Source organism: Gallinula chloropus (genome assembly GCF_964237585.1).
Source record: "Gallinula chloropus genome assembly, chromosome: 28".
NCBI classification, from domain to species: domain Eukaryota; kingdom Metazoa; phylum Chordata; class Aves; order Gruiformes; family Rallidae; genus Gallinula; species Gallinula chloropus.
Genome location: NC_140113.1, coordinates 1,756,592 through 1,777,107, shown reverse-complemented (window position 1 = coordinate 1,777,107; position 20,516 = coordinate 1,756,592). Strand labels below are relative to the sequence as shown.

Sequence of the window (20,516 nt, the reverse complement as noted above, 5' to 3'; positions counted from 1 at the left end):
ACACCACAGGATCTCAGCAGAAATACCTGCCTGTGTGTTTAGAAAGACCTTGTACAGACCTCAGTCTTAATTCATTGATCTTCCCAAGGTCCTGAGAACATTACACAGACTTTCTGCTCCAGCAAACCAGTATGAACACTCTTCAGATGCATCCACCTTCTGTGTAATTCAAGATAAGGGAGAGTTTTACTCTAAGAAACTGGGATCATTTGAAAAATGTTTCCCAGCACATAAGGCAGACACTTAGGACTGGCTCAGTTACACTGAGCTACTGTCCCATAAACTGAATGGAGCAGAGTTGAAGGACACACAGGTACCAGTTATGTACAGCCAAGAATTCCTCCATGTGTTCCCCAGCAGCATTTTTCATTCTTAAATTTCTTTCAGGCCTGCAGAAGAGCTTTTTCACAGTGAGGGTGAGGGAGCCCTGGGACAGGCTGCCCAGGGGGTGTGGAGTCTCCTTCTCTGGAGAGATTCCAGCCCCATCTGGACACCGACCTGTGTGACCTGTCCCAGGGAGCTGCTTTGGCAGGGGGTTGGACCCCATGGGCTCTGGAGGTCACTTCCAGCCCCTACAGCTCTGTGATTCTGTTAACTGGGGTAAGATTTGCTGCTCTTTAAGAACAAGTGTGAAATGACAATGCTTGTGGTCATTTTCCTGAAAGTCTGGCTAATACAATTCTCACAGCCAGTTCTAGTGTCTCTGGCCACGTCAAATGACAGAAACCTGACCTAGTCTGTAACTGTGTTTACCAGCCATATTTCCAAATATTAACCCTTGAAAAGTTTAACCTTCAAAAAAGAGGGGAAAGTCTCTGCAGCAGGTTATCAAGAAACACGTGGACAAGGAAAAGGGCTTAACCTACAGCTGTCTGTACCTTGCCATGATGATCCATTTGGCCCTGGGTTTACTTGAAATGGCCCATTCTTGGAAAACTAAACTAAGAAAAACACTAAACCCACCACACCAGTACAAGAAAAAGGTGTAGGTGCTGTGTAGAGCATCTTCAACAGGCAGAGATCTGTCAAGAGTACACGCCCAGTGTGTGGTCACAATGCCCTGCACCAAGAAAACATGGTTGACTAATCAGAAATGAGCCAGCAGCGTGCCCAGGTGGCTTGTATCAAAAATAGTGTGGCCAGTAGGTCTGGGGAGGGGATTGTGCCCCTGGACTGGGCACTGGGGAGGCTGCACCTCGAGTGCTGGGTCCAGTTCTGGGCTCCTCACCATCAGAAGGACATTGAGGTCCTGGAGTGAGTCCAGAGAAGGGCAACCAGGCTGGGGAAGGGGCTGGAGGGCAAATCCTCTGAGGAGCCGCTGAGGGAGCTGGGGGTGTTGAGCCTGGAGAAGAGGAGGCTGAGGGGAGACCTTCTCCCCACCTCCCCTGCCCTGCCAGGAGGGTGCAGAGAGGTGGGTGATGGTTTCTTCAGCCAGGGGACAGGAGATGGGACAAGGGGCAATGGGCTCAAGCTGCAGAGCAGATGAGAGGGAAAAGTTCTTCCCTGGCAGAGTTGTCAGGGCCTGGAACAGGCTGCCCAGGGAGGGGCTGAGTCACCTTCCCTGGGTGTGTTTAAAAAAAGGGTAGATGACGTGGTGAGGGATCTGGTTTAGCACAGGATGGGAACAGTTGGACTCGATCTTAAAGGTATTTTCCAACTCTGTGATTCTGTGAAAGATTAGAGCACACTTTTAAATTTGCCATGACTATATGTTACCAGGTATTCATCTAATCTTTCAAATAAACACTTTATTACACCACCAGTAGAAAAAACAAATCTTAAACTAACAGCAATTCCTTTCCTACCTCAAGGTAAGTACCTAAACTTGAAATTCTGCTTTAGCATCATTCTTGCTGCTTTCAATCTAAGCACATTGCAGGGTGGCATGACAATCTCTTCTTTCTATCCAGTGGAAAACCAGCATTAGTTGCTCACTTTGTCAGGCTGTGGCATTAGGGCTTAAGAGGGAATAAACAATCATAGAATCATAGAATCATAGAATGGTCTGGGTTGAAAGGGACCCCAAGGATCACAGAGCTCCAACCCCCCTGCCACAGGCAGGGACACCAACCTCCAGCCCTGGAGCTACACAAGGCTGCCCAGGGCCCCATCCAACCTGGCCTTGAACACCTCCAGGGATGGGGAATCCACTACCTCTCTGGGCAGCCTGTTCCAGCCCCTCACCACTCTTTCTGTAAAAAACTTCCCCCTAAGATCTAATCTAAACCTCCCCTCCTCTAATCTAATCTAAATCCTCCTCCTGTATATGACTGCTTCAAGCAAATCCCTCATATATACCCAACTTCCCTTTTAGAAGAACTCTCATCCTTAGCCAACAAATAGTTGACACCCTAAATTTTAAACTGAATACCTGATGTGTCTTCTATAGTTACACCCACTGGGGAGTCCAAAGAGATTTCATCTTGAATTGGCACAACAGCTGACAGGGGACTAACCCTTCCCAAAGAACCAGTCAGGCCGTGGTGCCACCTGAAGTTCACAGTAACAGATTCCTCCTAGGGGAAGGGACTAAGTACTTGGTAGGTTCACACTTACCCCTGCCAGTTCTTGTTGAATAGGAGCCAGCTGGGCTTCCGAAGCGGGACTCAGGGTAGCACTGACTGAGGCCACAGCGGGAGCAGGGTGCTGAGAGTGGCGCTCACCAGCTGATTCTGTGTGACCCAGATCATTGTGGGGGGGCTCAACCTCTCCCTGGGGGTCCTCGCCTGAATCCGACAAGCCTTTTTGCTCTGCAGGGGACTGGGAGCAGAAAAGACAACGTCCCTTCAATGCAAGGCTGCAACAGGAGAGCAGTCCCCAGCCAGAGGAGCCGCTAATCCCTTTGAAATGCTGCTGTCTTCACAGTAGGGCAGAAGGAATCCCTTGCTGCTGAGACACCACTTCAAACACACCCAAACCACGTAACTGAACCTGCTCAATTAGCTTCCCCTCCCCATAAAAAACACCCCCAAACAACCAGCAGTTGGAACTTTCTGAAAGTTAAGCTAAAAACACTTCAATGGCCCCAGCAAAAGACCACGTTGCCAGCCATGGGCTGGTTGGGTTTGCAAAGTCCTTCAAGGCCTAAAGCACAGGTAATGGTTTTACCCCCAGATTCAGACAGAAGAATCACATAGACAATTACTGCCCTTCACTGGTTCTGCAGACAGAGTTTTGAGGGTGGGACTGATTATAAAATTCTCTGCAGAAATAGGTTATTGTAACATTCACACAAGACACACAATCCTCTCACATTCACAGGACTGAATTAGCTGTAAAGCCACCTCAGTGTTTTCTTCTGTAGGGGGAAGTTTGCCTGTTTCAAGGAGGGGGCTGACAGGACAGGTAGTGCACACTGAGGGGCTCTGAGATGTGCTGAACTTCTGCCACAGCCTCCCTACGTTCTTCAGATCGTTGAATGCTGCAGGTCCCCACTTGCAGAACAAAGATGAGTCATTAACATGTTCTGCACACATCTGAAGAATGAAAAAGTTAAAGGCTTTCAGCATGAACTGTACTGCAATAAAGGATGAAATTATAGCCCATGGATGAGGATGTTCTCCCAGCAGTGACTTATAGGCTAAGCCTCCTGGTGTCTTCTGGAGAAGTATCTGAGCAGACACCACACAGCCATGGCTTGCTCTCAAAGTTTTCAACAGGATGGAGAGAGACTAAAAACACTCATCACTGCATGGGTCCATGTAAAGCTGAACAACCACCTCAAAAATAAACAACAGCCTTTAAATCTTAAGAGCCCAAATTTCTTCAAGCATGACCTGGCCTGTCCTCAAACAGAAGTGATTATTAAAAGGCAGCAATGTGTGCTATGTCATCAGCAGGTTTGCTGCAGTTCAGGGAAGTTAGTCAAGTTCTAAGTCTTGCATGAAATTGCTATCATTAAAGCTCAACATAGTCCAAATATATTTAATGGGGATAACATGTCAGGTAAAGCTGGGGGTGCTGGATTTTTGTATTTGCAAAGTTTTCTGGTTTTTAATAGGAAGCTCTGACTACCAGACCCAAACACTAACCTAAAAACCACAGTACAAGAGAGAAGAATTAGAGAAATGTTTTGTTCCTCACCAAAAACTAAGCCAAGTCTTTGGCTCCAAAACCAGCACGCAAAGGCTACCCAGAACAGGCCACAGCACCCCCAATGTATGCACATTACTCATGCATAAAGTCAAGAGGTAAACACCTCAGTCCTCCACTTGACATTTTACACCCATTACTCCTTGGCCCTTTTCTATTCCAAGCCTCACTTCCAGAGTTAACTGCATCCAAATGTCACTGGGATTTCTTCCTCTTCAAAGGGAGACAGATCAAGTTCAGGCATCGTTACCTGCATCACACTAACCACAATTAAGCAAGCAGCTGCACCAAAGAGCTGATTTTCCTCATGGCTTACACTGCACACATCCTCTGGTCCTCACTCCACTACCCCAAACCCTCCCAACACGAACCTTTCCCCTGGCCACCCACAAGGGCTGGAGGCAGTTCCACACTGAGCAGACAGCAGCTCTCCCTCTGCAAGGGGCTGGTGGGGGCCTCACTCATCAGCCAGGTTTCTAGTTTTTATGAAAACACACAAAAGACATTGAAATCTCAGTTGCCTTCTCAACAGTTACCAGATCTGCAAGCCTTTGGTTTGGTGATCACAAGAGAGACAGACACATAACCACCTTCCCACCAGAGCCCCACAGAAGTGATGTCTGTGGTGGGACTGAACAAGCCACAGTCCAACTGCTGTACAGGTGATGGAGACAGATTCTTCTTCACACAGAACCACCTAAAAACCACAGTGGGGAAAAATGCTGGAAGCTGCAACCAGAGCAGTAATAGGAGATGGGGGAGACTGCTCTTGTCAACAGAAGGAACCTCAGGATGAGCCAACTATCACAGGGATCTGGAGACTACAGAGAACGAATACACACAGACCAACCTGGGGCTGAAGGTGACTGAGAAGATTCAGTGTCCACAAGAAGCAAAACAACATAGGAACAGGGCATGGAGGTGTTTCCACAAAATAAATAGATAAATCCTTATTATTCTTTGGCCATAACACACAGAATTTGAAGGGAAAAGGAGCAGGAATATAACACCACAAACATGAGTGGCATGTAGGATGGCAATGCCAGTGACTGCCACGGAGCTGGAAGGCATTCAACTTATAACAGGTTCAAAAAACCAATATAAAACAAAAGGAGACCTAAAGCCCATCCTGCTGAACACCTGGGCAGAGGACCATGCAGATGGTGGTAGCTCACATGCTTGGGTTCAGCAAACAACTGGAGAAATTCAAAGAAAAATGGAGCTTTACCAGCAATTTACACAGACTTTGAGCTGCAGATAACACTGCTAATAAGGCAAGAGGCAAGAACACTCCCTGCACCCGCGCTATAGACTTACATGGAAATGACAATGTATTATTTCACTAGTAATTCCTATTAATACACCCTAGAACATTCCAAAGTAGACTAAGTAGATATCCATCAGATGTTAGAATCATAGAATCACAGAATCACAGGGGTTGGAAGGGACCTCCAAAGCTCATTGGGTCCAATCCCCTGCCAAAGCAGCTCCCCAGGACAGGTCACACAGGTCGGTGTCCAGATGGGGCTGGAATCTCTCCAGAGAAGGAGACTCCACACGCCCTGGGCAGCCTGTCCCAGGGCTCCCTCACCCTCACTGGGGAAAAGTTCTTCCCCATGTTGGTGTGGAACTCCCTGTGCTCCAACTTGCAGCCATTGCCCCTTGTCCTGTCCCCACAGACACTGAAAAGGGGCTGCCCATTCCCCCTGCATCCCATACTGAAGATATTGATAGGCATTAATAAGGTCCCCCCTTAGTCTTCTTCTATCCAGGCTGAACAGCCCCAGCTCACTCAGCCTTTCCTCACAGGGGAGATGCTCCAGGCCCTTCATCATCTCTGTAGCCTCCTCTGGACTCTCTCCAGGAGATCCCTGTCTCTTTTATCCCAGGGAGCCCAGAACTGGGCACAACACTCCAGGTGGGACATGATCAGGGCATAGTAGAGCAGGAGGATCCCCTCCTGTGACCTGCTGGCCACTCCTCTTGATGCACCCCAGGAGTTAGTAATTCTCTTATTACACAAGTATTCCAAACCATGAAAGAAGCAAGGTCACCTTCCAGCGTAGAACTGATCACTGTCCAAAGCAAAACTGGACTATGTGCTCCCAGACTCAGAGGAGAATCAAACAAAACTCAACTAATTTTATCAATTGCCACTTTCATACAGAAAAATCAGATGCCAAGATAATTTCTTGGCCATAACATCACATTTAAAAAAAAGAAAAAAACCCAATATATTAAATGGATCAAAGCTTACTGCAAGGTTTGGAGTTTTGTGAACAGTCTGTGGTTTAAGTCATGAAAGGCAAAACCAACAAAGGCATAAAGGGTTTGTCAAACCACAACTTGTACAGCTGTCCTCAAAAAAAGCACATCCAAGGAAAACTGCAAGCTCTTAAAATTACCCTGCACTCATGCTTACTATTGAAAGTGTCTTCTAATCTCTTGACTTCATAAATTCTTGCTTGAAGCTCTCTGGAGCTAGTGAAGAACAGTTCATTCCCTTTTAGCTCTAATTTTTTTTTGTCTGATGATTTGTGCCTCTCCTTGAGCCTCCTGTTCTCTAAAGGAAATGTTCCTTATAAGTACAGCTCTAGGGAGAATTTGGCAGAAATCTGTCCCTGTCTCTGAAATACAAAACTCAGTGGAGAGAATGATAATGTTAGGAAGCCACTCACTCAAACTCACCTTGCTCAGGCAGCTCAAACAACATCTGTTTTATTAAAACACAAAAATAACACACCTGGACTAAATACAGTATGGGAGATGAGTCAAATAGCATGCAGCTTATCTTCCTTCAGAGCCACCCTTAAAAGCTCACCACTACCAACTCACCTACAGAAAGCAGCACACCAACCAAAACTAGTTATATTGTAAGTCAGAAATAAAGTGCTTTTTTCTATATTCTACCATTACTCCCAACCCAGGCTGGTGGAGGAAAGAGGCCAAGGTGCAAGCTACCTTACAGACAATGGTTTGGTTTAAAGTGCAAAAATATCTTTAAAATCTGAGCCAAGTATCTACTTTTTATAGTGCTGGTGACTGGGGAGTCACAGTCATCCCAGTATTGTGAGAATCAACGACTGGAAGACAACTACAACTCACATTTGCAGAACAAGGACACTACTTTACAAGCATTTCTGGGCAAAATGTTTCTTTACATCACTACTGATTAAATTTGTTTCAACTATTATATCCACTTAGAAACCATGTACGTGCAAGAAAGCCTTCAGAACATGTTGACCTCAGAAATGCATGTCAAAAGTTACCTTCTTAAAGTGACTTCAAGTAACCTATATCCAGAAACTGCCACCACACAGAAGTCAGAATCAGTTTCAGAGCAGAAACCAGTCTTAATAAGTGACAAAAATTAATCATGGAAAAAGCCTGTATCTCTCAACAGAAATCTTCCATCCAAAAAAGCACTATGAAAAGCACACTGTAGCTCCTGTGGAAGTTATTGGGATAGATGGCAGGCTATCAGGAATATTCTATGCTTAACCTGATGTAGTGAGGTTACAACTTGATGTTGGTTTCAGGTCTTAATATCTACGAGTCTTCCTAAGCTGATGCAGTTTTCCAACGAGCCTCAGGATGAGAAGCTCTGCTTGTCAGACAAGGTGAGCAGCGCTGTATAAACAAGGAAGATACAAATATCTGAATTGCAGCACCCAAGGAAGAACCACTTCCACTTCATATGCTGTAAAAATAGTTTTTAAAGAGTTAAGGAGAGATGAAAAGAATGGAAACTCACTCAAATGTGGAAACAACCAACTTTACATCCACCATTAATTGAGATTTATAAAGAAGATCACAACAGAGACTAATCCTGGCTTTTTAACTGCAAAGGAAAAAACTAGACCCACCTTACTGAAAGGAAAATTAAGCAGCATCATTCTGAACACCACACACTTTCACTCCCCTCTAAATAAATTCAAACTGCAGGTTCTGGTGTTTTATTAAACTGTGTACGACCTTAATTGGAACAACCAATTAAAAACCTGAACTTTCCAGACTAGTATGCAGTTTGTCCTGAATTATGTGGAGTATTTTCCAACTTCTAATGGAGAAACAGGTATCTGACACCTTACAAGTGCAGACTTAAGTAGAGATTTCTAGAAAATAACAATCTTTAACTTAGCTGTAGACAACATTAGCTCTAGAAGTCAGTTAAGAACAGAATCAACCTGTCCCTAATGCCAAGAAGGCCTGTAGACACTGCAACAAAACAGTTCTGCTCAGGATGTTGCTTGATGCAGAAGTGCAGCAGGCAAACATCTAAACAACCATCTCAGTTAACTGAATAATGCAGTACCTGCTCCTCCCTCAGCTCACTGCCAGATTGCAGTGCTGGTGCTGAAAAGCCTCCAGGAACATTTTGCTTACAGCTCCAGAAGAAAGCCAACTTGACTAGACAGGCATTTTACTAAATTAAAGTTGCAATTTGCATAGAAATTACACATTTTAGAAGTGTGTTGTCAACTCCTGAAGTTACTCTTGCATTTTCTTCAAAACTTTGCTCTAAGAAAAACTCTGTGAAGAGATTTTCCTCCTTAGCTTCAATAAGGATAACCTGTTGTGGCAGGCAAGGTGCTCACCCAGACACCCTGTATGGAAACAGCCATGGAGTTAACCATTAACTGCAACACTTGGCTGTTAGTCTTTCCAAAAATACAAGGAAAACTCTCAGCCAGACTGTAACCCCAGTTAACTTTTCCTGATTAAGGTCATTACAGGGACACCTGGCTGGCCCCAGTGCTGGGTTCTGATAGGAACTGGCTGCTACCTCCAGCTGCCAGCATGACATTGGGAGTGGTTTTTGCAGCGTGGATATAATAGTAACAGCCAGCAGCACCAGCAACAAGAAGGTCTGGGCCTTTACTGAAAAGCCAGCAAGCAGCACAGCACCAGGGCTTCTCTTGTCCTCCAGTCTCAAACACACACAGAGTAAGCTACCAACATAGTTATTAACCACCTGCTCTCCCCCTTCGTACAGAAACATCTTCACACATCTGTTAGGTGTATTGCTCTGGAAGTTGGCAACACTCCCCATGACCTGCTCTGAGGAACAAGCCCTGTTCCCAAGCCAAGCTCCATGGCCACACTGGCTGGCCCATCCCAAGCAGCACCACCATCAGTCTGTATCTCAGTTCCCAACCCCCTGTTAACCCCTGTGCCTCCAAGCTGCTCAGCTCACCCAAGGCCTTGTCACACACAGCCTGACCCAGCCAGCTCTCCAGCTGTGACTTGGCAGAGGCTGTCCTGCTCACAGCTGCATCCTCAGCATCACTGTAACCCTCAGGGGCAGTGGGGAAGACTAAAGCACAGCTCCCTCTCCCTGGGTCTTCCCAAAGAGACATTGTGTCTTCAGGGTGTTACAAACATTTTCTTTAGACACAGGGGAGTGAAAGATCCATCCCACAGCCCAACACTGCAGGCCTGCAGAAGCAGAAGGTACAACATGAACCTGAGAGCACAAAACCTGCCAGCTGAGTTAGCACTGAAGGACCAGGCCAGCAAAGAAAGGAGACAGGACCACACTGCTCTGCCTGGGTTGCACGTGGCTACGACTGCTGCTACCAGAAAAACCTGGGGAAACACTGACAGGGTAAAGGACACACGGTGCTAAAAGTCACCATGATGCAACTCTGAAGGGACTTCAGGAATAGTTTAAGCAACAGGGGTCACTGGGAACCTTTTCTTAGAAGGAAACAACGTGATCCAAGCTGACAGCACAAACACCAGCACTCCCTTCATTCCAAAGTGTGCACAGTCACTGTAGAAAATGCAATTGGAAGGAATGGCTGAGAAGTATTTACTCTGAGACACATTCGATTCTTCTAGTTTTAGTTTAAATCCTTTTCAAGCTTCTGCTGAGGAAGATCCCTACTGAACCCATACAACAGTTGAGTCTGGTGTGTGTTGCAAAGCAAAGCAAAGCTACTCACTGCAAAATGCTGCAGTTCTTCTATTCAAACATTTGAGAAGGTTTTCTGGTTGCAGAGCTGTTCTAACAACCCCATGATTCCACACAAAGTGAAGCACATACAGGTGAGAACACTCCTCTTGTTTCTCACCACTTTCAGCTGAAATAAGGAAAACCTTTTTTCCTTGAAGTGTTAACAGCTTTCACCACTAACCAGGCAGAATTGAATCCTACAATATATTGATATTCTTAGCAATTTCTTCTACTAAAAGCATTTTTTACAGTCTAAGGAACCAGAAGGCTTACTGTTTGGGGGGAAAAAAATGCAAGGACAGCTACACCCTAGCACTCACCCACAACACTGTAGAATCTCAGAGGAGATTAAGTGTTACTGTGTGCCACCTGAAGTGAAAAGGAGTGCAAACTACTGCACTGGGCCCACGTGGCCATGGTTTTCCATTACATCTACTCCAGTTTAGTGACAACTTCTGCTAATGGGAATGAGATTGCCATTTTCCAAGGTGAGTAGACACTTCACAGCTTACTTGCCATAAGATACACTTAAATATACTGAGGTGAAAAGTGATCTACACCACATTTTTCTCCTTTTTTCCCCCTTAGCTCTATTACCAGAAAAAGAAACATTATGGCTTTCTCATGCAATTGCAGCAATCAGCACTCCTTTGCCACCTGTTCCTCTGAAGACACTTTTTATCCCAGATTTGGTCCATCCTCTGTCTGAACAGCTACACATTTCATGCCACTGTCATACATCTTTCCACTTTTAACCCTCCAGTACATCTTCACCCTATGCCCATTAATAATGTTAATGCTCTATTACCCACCTTCAACTTCAAAACCACACAGACAGGTGGCTGCTCACCATGGAAGGAGTCAGAGCTACACAACAAAACAAACATATCGACATCTCCTTACCTTCTGTGCTTTATCCTTCTGAAATACAAAGACAGGTGGAGCAATAGCAGGTTTTTCTGTAAAGAGAGAGAAATAATTGGGTTTTTTCCAAACCAGATTCATTACTAATATTACAGTGTTATATTCTAGGCTGCTTTTACTCATGATCATAGAATGGCATGGGTTGGAAGGGATCCACAAGGATCACAGAGCTCCAATCACCTGCCACAGGCAGGGACACCAACCTCCAGGCCTGGAACTACACAAGGTTGCCCAGGGCCCCATCCAACCTGGCCTTGAACACACCCAGGGATGGGGCACCCACCCCCTCTCTGGGCAGCCTGTTCCAGCCCCTCACCACTCTCTCTGGAAAAAACTTCCCCCTAATATCTAATTTAAACCTCCCCTCCTTCAGCTTTAATCCATCCCCCTTGTCCTGCCATTATCTCCCCTTTGAACAAGCTGATTCCCCTCCTGTTCCTCTGCTCCCTCCAGGGACTGGGAGGCTGCAATGAGGTCCCCCCACAGCCTTCTCTTCTCCAGGCTGACCCAGCCCAGCTCCCTCAGCCTCTCTCCACAGGGGAGCTGCTCCAGCCCTCTAATATCTTTGTGGCTCCTCTGACCCCTCTCCAACAGTCCCACATCTTTCTTGTATTGGTGGCCCCAGCTCTGGCCACAGGACTCCAGCTGGGGCCTCAGGAGGGCAGAGCAGAGGGACAATCCCCTCCCTGTCCCTGCTGCCACCCCTCTGCTGATGGAGCCCAGGATCCCATCGCCCTTCCCAGCTGCCAGAGCCACTGCTGGCTCGTGTGAAGTTCCTCACCCCCCATGACCCCCAGGTCCTTCTCAGCAGGGCTGCTCTCCAGGAGCTCCTCTCCCAGTCTGTATCTCTGGCTGGGATTCCTCCAGCCCAAGTGCAACACCTGACACTTGGCAGTGTTTGAACCTCACCAGGTTCACCCAGGTCCAAGCTTTTAACCTTTTACTTCAAAGTTACATTCATTGCCTTATATCACCTTTGGTATACTTTAGCATTCATTAATCCTGTAATTACAGTAACAGGTAGCACACATTCTACCACACTACTTTAAACCAGCTTTAAGACTTCCAGCACAGTCAGCAGAGTGCTGATCTCCTCCTGGAGATGTGCCTGAGAGCAGGACTTGATTGTGTAATGCACACCAAGAGACTCCCCTACCAAATTCCACAGATACCAAAGACGGAGCAGAAAAGAACTACTTGTCTACTTAGGGCTTCCTAAAGGATTGAAGGACTGAGAGAGACAAAAGTAAACAATAAAACCAGCAGATTCAAGAATAAAACCAGCAGATCCAACAATAACGCAGAGGAAACATGGAAAACAACTAGAATGGGAAGTTAAATTGATGCAAAGGAAGAGGACAAAATAGGAGATGGAGTCTGGTGATGGAAAATAGAGTACTCAGAGGAAGGAAAAAGAAAGAACAGGGATGCCAGGAACAGCAAAAAACTCACAGAAAAAAATATTGGATGGAAGAATCAAAGAAGAAAATGCAGTGAAAAGAAATATTCAAGATTGTGTCCAGCCATGGCAAATAAGAGTGAGAAAAGCACCTAGTAAAACAATCTTTGACCAGTCCTGTTGGTCAAGGTGGAAAAGGTCACTCTTGTGCAACATATGTGTTCCAATCCCCTGAAGTAACACAGTGTTACTCCTAGATCCTGAGGACTGGAGGGCTACCACTCTCCTTGGCTATGATGACATCCAGCAGGAATGACAGACAGCAGGCACTCAGCAGCCAACTACACCAGAGCTTCATTAGGCACGTCCTTACAGGGAACCACATGTTCACCACATCCTTTCTGAAGTCTGAACAAGACCATGCTGGAAATGGTTCCCCACTGCTAGCCCAAGGCAAGATCACTAGATGGTCTAATCTGACCACCTTCACTTTTCTGAGTCTTACTGCTATGGGGAAACATTTTAATCAAAGCCATCAATTACTAAAGACATTAAAAGTATTATTGCCCTTGATTATCCATTACCTCACCTGGTGAACAACTCCAGTGCCAAATTCCCCATTCAAATGTCTGACCTCAGCTTTCAGTTCTGATTTCCAGTTGTTTTCTGAATTCATTTCAGTACTAGATAAAGAGCTCTCCAGAGTTAATGCTAAGAAACCCCTTACACAAACCATGTTTTCCCACCAACTGAACACCCACCACACCAGGTTTTATTTTTGTGGAACAGAAATGCATACAGTGTGTTGTAGGGTTTTTCACACATGGTGTGCATCACAGCTTATCATGTGCTACTCCAGAAACAGAGTTACACTGTCATCTGTATGAGCCAGCATCAGAGGTGGATGGTCATGTTCTCACTTGTGAGCATGCTTCCATTCCCCCAAGGTGGCTGAAGGATGATCTGCAGTAAAATGGACCTGTTGGGTCCACAGAACTGTCATCAAGTTAAAGGGAAAATAAAGCAGGATAAAGGGAAAAAAAAACAACCTTCAAACTTCAGGTACAATACACATAGAAGAAGATGAGCTCTTCACTTGAGATGCAAAGACAGAGCACACAGTCCTTAAAGACTGAGAAACAGACTTGGTTTTTCTCCACACAAGCAGACAGAAACAAGACAAAACCACGTTGATTTTCTAACTGAGACAATCTCAGTAAAGGTGTTCTGAGAAAGCCCAGCCATGGAAGGAGAAAAGCAGACCTCTGGTAATTACTGTTGTAGACAGCAAGTCCCCCATCTGAAGAGCTGGCACTCAAACCAAGCACCTAGTTTCTCCTGAATAGTGGTAGGCTGCCAAACCAGTCTGAAAAACGACTGAATTCACAAACTCCTCCTTGCAGCTCAATCAGAAGTTTCAGGCATTTCAACCTGCACAAGTAATTACACAAACCTCAAGAGTTGGCTTTCACAGGCTATATTCCTTTAACATATTTCACTGTCAAGTCATGAACTAGCAATAGATGCCCTGTGTGCTGTCAGTTAAATCTATCCCACTTGCTTCAGAAGCCTTGGAAACCAAAACACAGACAGTGCTCCCTCAGTCACTCAGACACAGGCATCCTCTTCAAGTCAAATACTACTTCACATGAGATTAACTCAGACCTATGACTAACTTGTAGCTGTACCAAACTCTGCATGGCCTTGTTTTACCTCTCCACCAGTTCACACCAATGCAACCACAGCAGCTGGTGGCACCTCTAGGGTTACTTCCACAATACAAAGGTTTAAACCCACACCACAGCATGAAATGAGCCATCACTGAAAAACCCAATAGGCATTCTGACTGTTTAGACAGAAAAAAACATGTCCCTTTTGAATCCAAATTTGAAGACCAAGTAAGAGAAAAGGTAAAACTACAGAAAAAGGGGGAAAAAAATCCAGAGCTGGGGTGCTGCAGAGGTGCACTGCTCTGGAGAGGCACCAGGCTCACACAGTAAATCCCATGGTAAAGCAGTGGCAAAGGCTAAGAAAACATTCCTGTCCTTTGCCACTGAGACCACCACTGTGCCTCTACCATAAGAGCACAGGACAATTCAGATTGGGAGGGATTCCAGGAGGTGTTTAGTCCAACCTCCTGCTCCAAGTACGGTCAGCTGTGAAGTCAGACCAAGTTAGCAGTCTTCTAGGGTAATCTCTTCTACTGTTCAAAGGTCCTTAAGGCAGGGGGAAAACAAAGCAACCTTTTCTTTTCCCTATATTCAGTCTCAACATCTTGTTCCACCTCTCACCTTTTGTCTTTCCAAGATACACCCCTGATCAGCTCAGCTCTGTCGTTTTAACAACCTCCTCACTGACCTGGGGAAGCTCCAGATGTGCCTCTCTGGAGCCTGCTCTTCTCCAGGCTGAGCAAGCCCAGTTCCTCCAGCCTCTCCTCACAGGTCACACATACCCAGGACCACCAACCAACCTGGTGACTCAAATCTTTAGATTTTAGGAGCCCAGGCCCTGTGTTGTGAAAACAATTCTCAGGTCCTCATTAGATGCCCTGTAGCCACGTTATTACAAGGGGAATTTCTTTCTAAAGCCAAAAACTAAACTGTTTCAAACATCTTATTTTAAAATTGACCCCAAATTACATTTAAAGGTGCAATAGTGCCCAACAACACAGAAAGCTGTATGAGGCCCAAAAACCAACCTGCTGAGAAACTTCCAGGCAAGTGAATCCTTGCTTAGATCTGAGGAAGCAATCTTCACCACTAAAAGCATACAAGCTCTGACTTTAAGTCATTATAATACATCACCTGAGAGAAAAGGCAGATCATACCTGTGAACAATGAGTGTCAAAAGGAGAGCAGCAATTAGGTTGTCAACCTACCAGAAATACTCAAGAGTGATAATTTATTGTCTGTGAAAGGCTTAACTGAGGGTCAAGAAAAATTTAAATTGAGTTTAATTATGCTTATTGGAACAGCTCAGGCTGTGCAGATGTTTTTTCTCCTTAATATGTTCTTAATAAAGATCAGAATAATCATGCTAAAAAACATCCCAGAAGAGGTACAAGGCCATTTGCAGCATTATAAAATTCTGATCCTAAAGGCACTGGGAATGAATAAAATTCTCTCCTCTCCCCATAGCTACAAACAGACTGAAAGCAAGGAGTAACTTACTACACCAACAGCTTACCTCCAAAAAAGACCCCAAAAGCAAAGTCTGATAGTACTTCATGTCAGAAGGGACAAGAAACTCAACTGGATCTTTGATAGCCAGACTTCAAAAGTGATGTCACAGTGACTGTACCTGGTTTCTGAAGAGCAGATACCTGTGCTGCATTTCCCCAGCTTTGATAAGCTGCTTTTTATCAAGTAAAACATCTGATGTTCTCATTCACCTCCAAATCCTTTATTTTGTTGTCTCCTACAGCATGAGGAAGCAGGCTACTTCCAGGCAGTACTTCCCAAGCTGGCAGGAGAAGGTAGAATGCCTTTTACACATTTAAGATGAAATAAAATTTCATCCATGGTATTTATAAGCACAAGCCTTTTGCATTTGCAAAGCACATGTTACTTCCCTTCCCAAGCCTTTGCAGCATTAATAGAACTTAAGTCACCCTCTGCATTCCATAACTTGACTATTTCAGCTCAGGTACTTCACATAAAGCAAACTTTACAAGGCAGAAATAAGAATAAGAGTAGCTTATTTTTAGATAACAATGAAAAAACCATGAGACAGCCCAACTACTTTGCAATGTAGATAAAATATTTAAAAGGAACTCCAAAAAGCATTAAGAAAAATTAAGTATTTAGCTCTATCCTCTAAATTAAATACTACTTTATGGGATTTACCTGTGAAATATTAGGATCTCTCAAAAAAACCCACCCAAACACAAACCAAATCACTTAGTTTAACTTTGCATCCACTAGTTTATCTGAAGTAAAACACCACAGGAAAGAAAACCAGAACTTGTTTATAGTGTCTGCAAACAGCCAGGACAGTGGTGTAGCTTTTCACCTCCAAGTAACAACAGACCTTAATCTCTCCAAAAGCTACTGTAAGGCACGTAGAATTATACAGTTGGGGTAAAAAGCCCCAGAAACAGCACAGAAGCAAGGTCAGCATCATACAAGTCTGGCAGAGGAACCACACTTTTAGTCAGAGAGGAACTGCTTTGATTCTCTGTGCATTTCAGGCAGTTACAGTAAACTTGTTATGATCATGAACTGTACCCTTAGTGATTTCATACAGCAAAATAAATTGTGTTTGGTGTTCAAGGGGAGGGTTTGCCAATGCAGGTGGTGCAGACACCTGAAAAGGACACATGAAGAAAGCCATCGAGCTGCAGCCTTGGCAAAACTTGTGCCTTTTCAATGGCCAAAAGGTGATAATTCATTTTTAAGACATGGAGACCACATCATCTAAAGAGCAACTTCAGCAGCAAGTTATATACAACCAAATTACTAGTTGCATATTAACAGCAAGTTAATGAGAAATGCATTCAGTTTTATGGGAAACTGTCCATACTTCATTGCCACATGTGTGATGTGGCAGCTTTAAGAGATAATCCAGCCAGAATACCACAGAACATACCAAAAGCTTCAGATAAAACTCCTAATACCACTCTACTTTACACAATAGTAACAATTGTGCCTACCCTTCCAAAATCCTGGTTTTCAGTGACCAAACTTCTCACAGTCCCAGTCTCCAAAGCCTTGATCACTAAACCTCTGTGACAACATCAATCAAGCTTCACACAGCTGGGGAGAAGCCACTCTCTCTTCATTAGCTCCACACTTGACAGCTCATCTCCTCTCATGATGAGGGGCAATGCCAAGACCAGCACCTGTTCCAATGAAACCTCACAGTACAAACTTCTTTGGAAGGGGGCACTTGGTCTACCTCCTCCTTCACCCCCCTTCTCTGCAGTAGAGGACCCTCTTAATCCAACAACCTCCTTCTGCCAGGACACAGCTTGCCATCAAACCACTACAAAGAGGCAGATGTAGAGTTTTACCAACTCACTAGAGAAAAAGGAAAGAAAAGCAAATGGAAAAAAATTAAGGAATGATGTGAGTGAAGAAAATGAAGTGGTTGTGGGAGTATTGGAGAGGATGCTTGCAGTTTGAAGAAAGGCACTGCAGAAAGATCATCCATTAGAATGGTTTGAAGGCACAAAGGACATTGATGGAATGGTTACTTGCAGGCAGTACTGACATCTCAGCAGCAATCTAGGCAACAGACTATAAGACATCAGAATCTAGAACATAAAGATAACATTCTCTTGGAAAAAACAATGAATGGATTGAAACAAAGAGGTGCCACAGTAATAGCAACAGGTTGAAAGAGCTTTGCTTTAGTAAGATGAAAGGACACAGGTAGAACAGTGCTTTAAGGCCAGAAGAGGGTTTGTTGCAGAAAACCCCACACTGATGTATTGAGATAGTAGTATCATACAGATCAATCAAGAATAAGTAACATTAAAGAGCTTTGATCTTCTGCTTGGCTTGTGAATGTGAAGATTTAGCTATCAAATACTTCAAATAAGAGAAGAGTGATGCAAAGCAGAAGACCAAAAATTTATCCTAACACTCACTTTGTATACTTGAATGAAAATACACAAGTTCACAGAAATAAAGCCTACAGGAGTGGAAAAATAAAACAGATTGATGTGTTGGAGAATGAGGAGGAAAATCAAAGTCCCCCAAGAACACCATCACCACAGCAAGCAAGGCAAGTAGAAAGACAATGAAATTCACTGACTTTCAGCAGAAATTAGGTGTATTTGCACTGGCAGACACCCTCAAAAAGGGAACCAGAGGAAAGAACTGTGGCCAGCGATCTTAGAACGAGCAGCTGAGATAATACTTCAGAAGCGAGCAGATCTTGCTTAATTTTGTGACAGATCATATCACATTCTTATCACAAGAAGAAACAGAAGAGCAAAGAATCAAGATGACAACCCTGAAAGGAGATGCAAGAACAAACTAAGAGATAAGCAGCAGAGGGAAGGCACTGGAGTCAGGAAAGGGTCTGAAGGGAGGGGGCGGGGGAAGAGCGGGGAGAGAGAAAAAGGACAACCATTTGAAAAAGTAAAGATGGCACCACACCTCCCCCCTGCCAGTCTATATGATTCTGCAAAATTCTAGAGGTTGGGCAGAAACCTGTGACAAGTCAGCACCACAAGATGTAAAAAACACTGGAACACAGTGTTGAGCTTAATGTTTCCCCCTAGAAATGGGAGGTAAGGCAAGGGACTCACACGACTTCAGACAGCCATTCCCAAGCTTCTAGTTCTAGAACACAATAAGCAAACAAAATGTATTATAAAGTCATTTTAATGCTGGCATGTAAATACTGTCACTAGGTTTCTCACAAACAACCATGACACAGGTGACTGTTTACTACCATTCTGGACACCGTGTACCACAGCTCTTCGGGCACTGACAGCTCATCTCCAGTCTGGGAGCCAACAGCCCAGGACATGCTGCAACACAGGGTTTGACAAATAACTTCAGTGTAATTACGTGGTTAGCTACTCGTAGACTTCATTGTTAAAAGCTGCATTAGATATTCCCTTCCTGTTGTTTAATATCAGAACTGTAATTGCTACTGGTACAGAGTTCAAATGTAAGAAGCAATCTTGAAAGGGGCCTCACATACTTCCACTCATCCCCTCCCTTCCCTCATTAGCAAGGGAGGAGGAGAAGCAACAGACACAGCCGGGACAAACTTGGTTCTGTGGAGACTCTGGGGATAGTTGCCCGTTCTCAAAGACAAGCTGTTGATGGCCATAGCCACCTGAACAACAGCCTACACCCCCCAGAGCAGAGCACCCAAGCCTGCGTGTCCCTAACCCTCTCCAGAAAAAATGTGAAACCATTATTTCCTCACTCCAGAGGCTTTCAGCTTAAAATAATACATATTATTACACCTCGCCTCGCTTTACATAACCACCGCTATCGCTCCCTTAGCTCCAGGGAGGATTAGCACAGGCGGGAGCGAAGGGGGGAGTCACAGCAGCACCAGGGCCGCGGGCAGGGGGGTGCGAAGGGGCTCCCCGGGGGAGGCGCCGCGCTCCCCGTCCCCCCGCGGTGCCCGGGGGCGGCCAGACGCGCTTCCCGCGCCGCGGCACGGAACTGCCAGCGGCCGCCACCGCCCCCGGCAGCCGCCGCGCCGTAAGCCCGGTGCCGCGGCCCGGCGGAAGGCACCTGCCGGCCCCACGCCAGCCCCGGCCCGGCGACCCGCCCCGCACGGAGGAGCGGGGGCCGGCGGGGAGCGCGGCGGCCCGGCGCTCCCTTTGTCCGGCCGCTCGCCACAGAGGGGCCGGGGCACGGAGAGGCCGCGGGGAGCGGGCGCTTCCGAGGGCGGTCCCGCGGGCGGGCGCGCCCCTGAGGGCGGATCGCCGGGCCAGGCTCGGGCCAGCCCCGCGGCGGCAGCGGGCCGGGAACGAGGCCCGCGGCCGGCCCCGCCGCGCACCGCCAACACCCGCCTACCTTCGTTAGCTAGGTCCGCCATTTTACTTCCTCAAGCGCGCCCACAATGCATCGCGCCGCCGAACGCTGCCACTTACAGCGGGCCCCACCGGGCAGCGCATGCGTCGCGGCGCGGCCGCTCGGTGGCGGCACGGCGCATGCGCCAGCACCGCCTTCGCGCCGCGGGCGGGGCGTGCTGGGCTGCCCGGGGCGGGGCGCGCATGCGCGGGAGTGAAGGGGCGGGAGGGGCGGGAGGGCGGCGGGGTGCGCCCGGCGCTGAGGCGGGGGCCGGGGCTGCCCCTTCGCGGCAACGCGCTGCAGGGGTCTCCGTCCCCTGATCGCCCTTTGCGGCCGGTGCAGGGACCCAGAGCCCGCAGAGTGATGGAACAATGGGCGTAGATTGGGAGGGGGGGATTTAGATGGGGTATTAGGAAGAGATTCTTCCCTCTGAGGGTGGGGAGTCCCTGGCACAGGGGGCACAGGGGAGTGGGGGCTGCCCCCTCCCTGGAGGTGTTCAGGGTTGGGTTGGATGGGGCCTGGAGCAGCCTGGGCTGGTGAGAGGTGTCCCTGCCCGTGGCAGGGGATGGGACTTGGTGATCTTTAAGGTCCCTTCGCACCCGAACTGGTCTGTGACTCTATGATCTGTCGGGAGACAAACTCTGCTAAACACAGA

At 46.4% G+C, this 20,516-nt stretch overlaps 1 protein-coding gene across 1 annotated transcript in view; it reads right to left on the bottom strand.

Annotated features, from left to right (window-relative positions):
• Window positions 1-19,886, bottom strand: part of RANBP3 (RAN binding protein 3) — a gene marked incomplete at its 5' end in the record, with an annotated part of 43,265 nt that extends 23,379 nt beyond the window's left edge. Inside the window, 2 exons of the mRNA XM_084276332.1 lie at window positions 10,955-11,010; window positions 19,865-19,886. Of these exons, the coding sequence (XP_084132458.1) occupies window positions 10,955-11,010; window positions 19,865-19,886 (78 nt within the window). The remainder of the gene's footprint in view (window positions 1-10,954; window positions 11,011-19,864) is intronic.
• Window positions 19,887-20,516: the final 630 nt, after the last annotated feature.